Here is an 8,183-nt window from a genome sequence, read left to right as displayed (position 1 = left end):
AGGGAGGACTGGGCCTCCCTTCTGAAGCTGCTGCCCCCGCGACCCGACCCCGGATAGGTGGAAGAAAATGGATGGATGGATGGATTATTTCTTGTTTAAAAAAGTTAATTATAAGTTTAGTTTATAAGAAAATGATTTGGCTGGATCGAACTGTCTCTCATTAGGACTTTTGAAAACTTATTTCAGCATCTTTAMAGAAGAAAACAGGCATCAAAGTTGTGATGTTAACAAGTGAGCCACACAGGAAGTGGTTTTTAACTTCTGTCAAAGGGATTCTTCTTAATAAAACTCGTTAAATAGCGGAAGACAAAATTAAAAACTTTGTCATAGTTTCCTCTTTATTTATTTATCGTATTTCTAGCCTCCTAAGTGAATTAAAAGTAACAAAAGTATATTAAAAGGTGGAGGATTTGGAGTTTTCAATGTTAATATTATTTCAATTTTGCTGCTTACCCAAAGACCCTCCACAAACAATCCAGCGTCTAAATCCCGTCATTTAGTCCGGAGTTGAGCTGGAGCTTCACTTCAGTATCTCTTTAACATTTCCTTCCTCTGGTTTTGCTCGAACCTGGTGCTCCTGACTGAACTAAACAGGATAAACTCATCGAGTGAAGCTGAGCTTCTCTTTAAGACGAATGTTTGAGCTGACATCACTCTTCCTCTTCAAGCTTTCATTGGACTGAAGGCATTGATGTTATCTGCCTCAGCAGCTCGTAGAGGAAGCAATTTTAGTATCATGATTAAACCTGCAGCTATTTCCTCTAACTGAGCTCAGAGTCATGCTGATGTCAGAAGAAGAGCTGGTCTCAGAAACACATACAGTATTTTATAAGAAATGAAACTCCATCAGATAAGACATTTATATTCTATACAGCATCTCTTCTTTTACAGAATCTGTTGTATTTCTGGTGTGTGTTTATTGACCTGTGTCGAGATCGGTGAGGTTCTGCATGCTGAGGTTGGACAAGCAGCTGCTGACACGGTTTCTGATCCACGTCATGGGCTGAGAAACATACACATTAATTAATTCACTTTTAAGCTGCCCCAATTCCGGAGGATTGATGTGGAGTGAGATCTGAGGAGGTCTGAGCATCAGTGGGGAGTTACCTCGTCCTCCTGGGAAATGAGGATTTGTCCGTCTTCGAGGACACAGTTGCAGATGTCCCATATTGGGACCTCCTGAGGCGGGGCCCATTGTAGTCGTGGAAGTTCAGTGGGTGTAGCTGGCGTCACTTCAGCCTCTCCCACGTCTGACAGACACACACACACACACACACAAACACACACACACACACACACAAACACACACACACACAAAACATTGCACTTTGTTACTCATTAGGCAAATGAGCATCCTAATTTCAGACACACGCAGATTGTTTGTTTTTTTATTTGTTTGTATTTATGACCTGATATCTCACTCAGCCGCTCCCATTTTACTGATTTTATCTGTTTATTTATGACACACACAGCGTTTCCTGTGGTTCCTTTCTAGCCCTCTTCATCTTCACCATGGAGTTTCCATTATTCACCAGCATTATTACAACCACAAGAACAAAACTAAATGAAGTTTCTTGTCTTGTCCTCAGCTCCTGCCCCGCCCACGCACCTATTCTCAGTCTTCATTTGATTTCTCCATCTCTGTGAGTAGTTTGTAGTTTTGCCGCCACTGATTTTGTTACATAAATCTTAGTTTATTTTTTTCTTTTGCTCAAGCTCCTCGTTTGTCTGAAATACAAAGAGCATGTGAACTACATGTGAACTGCACATGAAACACATCGCAACTGCTCCAGATGGGTCGTATTCGTGTTTTGTTTTCCTGCCAGCTCTCTGCTGAAATTCTTCTGTTTATGAAAAAGAATAAAAAGATCTGCAGTAGTCAAATACGTGTTTTGTGTTTGTGAATAAAATGAATGCAGTTTTTGTTCAGAAACTGATTAAGATTCCTCCTCTCCTCCTCCTCAGTAACACAGAACTCTGTGTTCAACACAATCACACATTAAAAAAATTATTAATGTTCCTGTTTACAGACTGACATTCGTACAATCAAGGCTTTTGTTTAGTTATATCGGTAATAATGTGAAAGCTAATTATGCATTTAGCACTTTGGTTGGCCTTGTGCTGTTTAAAGTGCTTTATAAATAAAAGTGGCATGGTATGGTATGATTTGGYATGGTACTCATGTTTTTATCTTTGAAAGCTGCTTCATCAAACTGGCTCTGTTTTTTTATTTTAAACAGTTTTTAGATTTTAGTTATTGTTCTGTTGCCTTTAGCTACCTGTCGCGATGAGGTTGGGCTCAGGAATGCAGACTGACATGAAGGAGTCAGAAAGCAAAACTGAAAATTATTATAAACAAAAGCAGGCGTGGTAGCAAACTTACAGAACTCTGTGCTGAACTCACTGAGACACAAGAATCACAAAACATAAAAAACTCAGACAAGAGACGAGAAAAAACTCACCAAAAAGCCCTGATGCTGACATTACCATTCTGCTAATCTGAGMTTTTAGCTATTGTTCTGCTACTTTTAGCTTCTAGCTAGTCTTTTGCTAAATTTAGGTTAATACATTTAGCTTTCAGTTACTGGTTTTGTAGTTTTAAGCCAGCATTCTGCTACTTTTGATAATTAAAGTTTTTGATCTTTAGCTTTTAGCTTGTGTTTTGTTATTTTTTCTTTATGTTTGTTTTAGCTTTTCAATTAAATTAAATTCAATTCAGTTTATTGTCATACTGAAACAGGGTTGTACAGTGCAACGAAATGCTTTTATCTAGCATTTTACTTTTTGACTTTTAGCTACTGTTCTGCTTCTTTAATCTTTAATGGTTCAGTTTTATCTTCTTTAGTAAATTTTGGCTGTCATTTAGCACTCACTGTTTGCACTACATTTTTACAGAAAACAATATTTTCTCTTGTTTTATTTTAGCTGTATTTCAGCTCAGATCTTAGTTAATTCTGCAGGAATATTTAACATCACTCTGAAGTCTCTGAACACATGAGACAAGAGGAGAGAACCTCAAACATATTATGATTTCTGAAGCTAGTTTTTAAATAAATAACTTCAATTTTTTCTGATCTGTAAATGTTTTTTTAGTTGTTTTAAATCCTGCTCCACCCTTTCCCAGCCAGTCAGCTTCTTCGATGTGTATCCAAACATCACGCGTTGCTGTGAAAAGATCTCACCACCATGTGTTCAGCCAAGAAGAGCCGACACAACAGGAAGCTGTAGTTTAACCACATTCTGTCAACTGCTTGCAACTTACGAAAAACCTGACTGTTAGTTGCTCCTTTTCATTTGAATTTCATTCATCCAGATCTTACTTTGTTTTCATGATCATCTTAACTGTAAAACATTAATTAGAGAAATTACATTTTCTGTGCTGAGAGCTGAATGAGCCTAAAAAAGCATAAAAACTCAAGGGAAAAGCCAAAAAAAAATTGTAACTGAAATTTAAAAACAAGCTAAAAACTAAAAGCAGCAAAACAAAAATGTAAACTAAGCGACTTTCTAAATGAAAGCCAAAAGTAGCAACTTAAAACTAAATCTATCAAAAATAGAAAAAGGCTGTCAAAATGCTTAAGGTGAGTTAGAAGCCAAAAAAGCTGAAAAGTCTAAAGGAAGCTAAAGGCTAGCCAAAAGCTAATCTACACTCACCGGCCACTTTATTAGGTACACCACGCTAGTAACGGTTTTGTGGTCATAAAGGGATGGACATGGTCAGCAACAATACTCAGGTAGACTGTGGCGTTGCAACGATGCTCAATTGGTACCAAGGGGCCCAAAGAGTGCCAAGAAAAGATTCCCCACACCATGACACCACCACCACCAGCCTGAACCGTTGATACAAGGCAGGATGGATCCATGCTTTCATGTTGTTGACGCCAAATTCTGACCCTACCATCCGAATGTCGCAGCAGAAATCGAGACTCATCAGACCAGGCAACGTTTTTCCAATCTTCTCTTGTCCAATTTCGATGAGCTTGTGCAAATTGTAGCCTCAGTTTCCTGTTCTTAGCTGAAAGGAGTGGCACCCGGTGTGGTCTTCTGCTGCTGAAGCCCATCTGCCTCAAAGTTTGATGTACTGTGCGTTCAGAGATGCTCTTCTGCCTACCTTGGTTGTAACGGGTGGTTATTTGAGTCACTGTTGCCTTTCTATCAGCTCGAACCAGTCTGCCCATTCTCCTCTGACCTCTGGCATCAACAAGGCATTTCCGCCCACAGGACTGCCGCTCACTGGATGTTTTTTCTTTTTCGGACCATTCTCTGTAAACCCTAGAGATGGTTGTGCGTGAAAATCCCAGTAGATCAGCAGTTTCTGAAATACTCAGACCAGCCCTTCTGGCACCAACAACCATGCCACGTTCAAAGGCACTCAAATCACCTTTCTTCCCCATACTGATGCTCGGTTTGAACTGCAGGAGATTGTCTTGACCATGTCTACATGCCTAAATGCACTGAGTTGCCGCCATGTGATTGGCTGATTAGAAATTAAGTGTTAACGAGCAGTTGGACAGGTGTACCTAATAAAGTGGCCGGTGAGTGTATTTGACTGGTTAAAACAATAAGATGAAAGTTTAACGTGTCAAAAAGCTAGCTGCTAAAAGTAGTTAAAGGCTGACTAAAGGCTAAAAACTATCCATCCATCCATCCATCCATCCATCCATCCATCCATCCATCCATCATCTGTACACACTTCTTCCTTTCAGGGTCACTGGTGTCCATATCCAGCAGTCACAGTGTGAGGGGCGAGGTACACCCTGGACAGGTCACAAGTTAAAAGCTATAAAAGCCTATAAAGCTTATCTATTTTATTGGTAGTTTAAAGCTAAGTGTGAAAAAATAGCTAGTAGCTAAAAGGCTGGCTAAAGACTAAAAGTAACAAAAGGTGGCTAAAACTAGAAATATTATTGGAAATTAAAAGTTAAAAGTAGTAAACAAACAGGCACTATTAGATTGCTAGCTAATAACTAAAAGTGCCAAAAAGCTAACTAGAAGCTAAAAGTATAGCAAAAATGTTAAATGCTACAAAGCAGCAAAAAGGCTAAAGCTAAGATAAAAAAGATAAAAACAGGGTATCTGATGCAGCAGATTTCAAAGAGAACTGAATTTTTAAAGAGATTGAAGTGGATGAAATTTAATATTTGGAAAAGAATAAAGGTATAAAAGTGAAAGACATTTTTTCTTCCTACATTTATATATTCTGATTAAATACCTGGAAGTAAAGTCTGAGCACTGTTGCGGCTCTGCAGCCTGGGCCTCTTCAGCTTCTGGGTCACATTCCACAGGTACTTTTTGAAGATGGCGCCCCCGCCTCCTTTCTGTGAGGGGTCAGCAGAGGATCCCCCTGATGCTTCGGCAGCTGCTGACGATGAGGATGGAGCTGCGTTGGCTGAGCTGGAGGAAGGGGTCAGAGCTGCAAAAAGAGACCCTGGAGGCTCAGACAGGGCCCTTCTGAACGGGTTCTTCCTGGTTCCCCCTGCCCCTCTCTCAGGCTTGGGTGCCTCTGCAGTTTTCCCGCTGGATGAGCTGTTCTTGTCTCCGGGGTCCTCGCTCAGGGCCTTGCGCCAGTTTTGCATCTTGCTCCACTTGTTGCTGGAAGCCTTCTGAATCCTGTCGATGGGGGACGTGGAGGAAGTCGTTCCTCCGTCTCCATCTTCTTTATCGTTCAGCGTCCCCTTGGAGCCCGTGTGCCACTTGTACGTGTTGAGGGGGTCGGTGGTCTCAGACGTCTGAGGATGCTCGACAGGAGACTCTTTTTCTTTCTCAGAAGGTCCCTGCTCCTTCGATGGCGGCTGCACTTCCAGCTCTGAGTCTTTCTCCTCGGTGCCCATCGTTGAATTTCAGAGCGCAGATAAACTTCTCTCGATGCTGTTTTTTAATCTACCTCCACATGAGGCGTAACCTCTGTTCCTCTTGATTTACTACCTCTCTTTGGTGAAATTGTTGAGCTAAGCTCGTTTCTCGTTCTGTCTGTTCGCCTCTCTTGTATCCTGTCTTGCAAAAAAACATCATCTGGCAAACAACAGCATGAGAAAAACTGCTCTGCTGCTTTGCTGCAGGAGCCAACTCCTCTACCACACCAACTTCCTGTATGAATGTCATCGAGAAGTTCACCTGTTTACAAAAATCTTTTTCTTTGGTCCAAAACTTCCCTCCATCTCTTCCTGTTCTGCTTCTGTCTTTAAATATTTATATAAAGTAATTAAACAAAGCAAATCGTAGAAAAAGAATTGTGTTTTGCTTTTGTTAGTTCTAAAACTCAGTTTTAGTAAATTTCTACCATTCACTATTGATTTTATACAAAAAAACGATTTAACTGGTTGCATCTAATAAAATTTAAAGAGCTAAATTGTTTTTTTTTCCTGTCTGTCTGTGATATGTTTTTATTAGGTTGTTTCAGTTCGACCAGGTACATTCAGGACCTATCAAAAGAGAGCAGCTGTGTCCGTTTGGATCAGAGTGGCTCTGTGGACTGTTGACTGTTAAACTCAGTTTCCTGTGAAAGCAGCTCTGCACTTCCTGCCCCGACCTCTGTAAACCACTTCCTGCTCTCATGCTGCTCTCGGTCCGTACACACCTGCAGGATATTTCTGGGTGCCATCATAACAGCTGTAATCTGGTGGAAACCATGATCTGCTGACTGAAGATATCAAGGCAAATAACAAAAAAACATAATCACCAGGAAAACACTGAAATAACTAAAAAAAACTGGGCTGTTTCCAAATGTTTCACACATCTTATTGCATTACTTGAGAGATGCCACCAGCTGGAGACAAATGACACATAATGATGTGATGGTTTGATTCGTTCTCCTCCACCAGATGGCAACAAATCATCCAACAAACCAGCTGTCAGACAAAACAACATGCAGTTTTACTAAGAAAATCCTCAAAAGCTTCAACGAGCTGCCAACAGATGTAGTATAAAAACTTGTTGTAGCATCTTCACATTCTTAGCCAGTTTAGGACCACTTCTGTTCCCTGATGTTCTTTCCTTCTTCCATGGTAGAGAGGTTGTCCTCAGTCTGAAGACCCACAGCATGTCCAAATGTCCCTCAACAAGGTTCTGAACTTCCACTGATTGGTGCATGAGTAAAAGTGCTGCAAATGGAGATTAAAATATGAAAAGCTCTGTATGAAGGTGACTTGTAAAGCACTTTGTAAAACCTCGAATAAGGTTAAAAGGCACCAAATGTGGATCATTGCCCATAAAAATTTTAAATATGCATGTTTTTAGATTATGGGAGGAAAGTGTAACACTGAACTGAGACGTGAAACTTCTCATAACTCCGAACATGAACCCAAGAAATGCAGACGGACTCAAGGAGCTCTAATACAAAGAAACTTTATTGTAACAGAGCTGACATGGCAGCAGACAGGGCAGATTCAGATCGATTCAGGGCAGATTTAGAGAAGATTCAGATTTAGAGCAGACTCAGGGCAGATTGAGATCAGATTGAGATCAGATTCAGGGCAGATTTAGGGCAGATTCAGGGCAGGGTCGGGTCAGATCAGATCCTGGGCAGATTCAGATCAGATTCAGGGCAGATTTAGGGCAGATTCAGGGCAGGTCGGGTCAGATCAGATCCAGGGCAGATTCAGTTCAGATCCAGGGCAGATTTAGGGCAGATTCAGGGCAGGTCGGGTCAGATCAGATCCAGGGCAGATTTAGAAGCAGATTCTGGGCTGATTCAAATCTGATTCAGGGTAGATTTAGAGCAGATTCAGGGCAGATTTAGGACAGATTTAAAGCAGATTTAGAGTACAGTAGATTCATAGCAGATTCAGGGCAGATTTAGGGCAGATTCAGGGCAGATTTGGGGCAGATTTAGAGCAGATTTAGGGCAGATTTAGAGCAGATTTAGAGCAGATTCAGGGCAGATTTAGGGCAGATTTAGGGCAGATTTAGGGCAGATTCAGGGCAGATTCATAGCAGATTCAGGGCAGATTTAGGGCAGATTCAGGGCAGATTTGGGGCAGATTTAGAGCAGATTTAGAGCAGATTCAGGGCAGATTTGGGGCAGATTCAGGGCAGATTTAGGGCATATTTAGAGCAGATTTAGGGCAGATTTAGAGCCGATTTTGAGCAGATTCAGGGCAGATTTAGGGCAGATTTAGAGCAGATTCATAGCAGATTCAGGGCAGATTTAGGGCAGATTCAGGGCAGATTTGGGGCAGATTTAG

At 41.1% G+C, this 8,183-nt stretch overlaps 1 protein-coding gene across 1 annotated transcript in view; it reads right to left on the bottom strand.

The window, feature by feature from the left end:
* The window catches only part of rasal3 (RAS protein activator like 3), a gene marked incomplete in the record, with an annotated part of 11,985 nt that extends 5,828 nt beyond the window's left edge, over positions 1 to 6,157 (bottom strand). The window contains 3 exon segments of the mRNA XM_014018120.1: positions 925 to 1,003; positions 1,108 to 1,250; positions 5,213 to 6,157. Coding sequence (XP_013873574.1) covers positions 925 to 1,003; positions 1,108 to 1,250; positions 5,213 to 5,831 — 841 coding nt within the window.
* Positions 6,158 to 8,183: the final 2,026 nt, after the last annotated feature.

The sequence above is a fragment of the Austrofundulus limnaeus genome, unplaced genomic scaffold, assembly GCF_001266775.1.
Source record: "Austrofundulus limnaeus strain Quisiro unplaced genomic scaffold, Austrofundulus_limnaeus-1.0 Scaffold183, whole genome shotgun sequence".
In the NCBI taxonomy this organism is placed as follows: domain Eukaryota; kingdom Metazoa; phylum Chordata; class Actinopteri; order Cyprinodontiformes; family Rivulidae; genus Austrofundulus; species Austrofundulus limnaeus.
The sequence above is the reverse complement of the archived record's forward strand: the minus strand, read 5'-3'. Positions and strand labels throughout refer to the sequence as shown.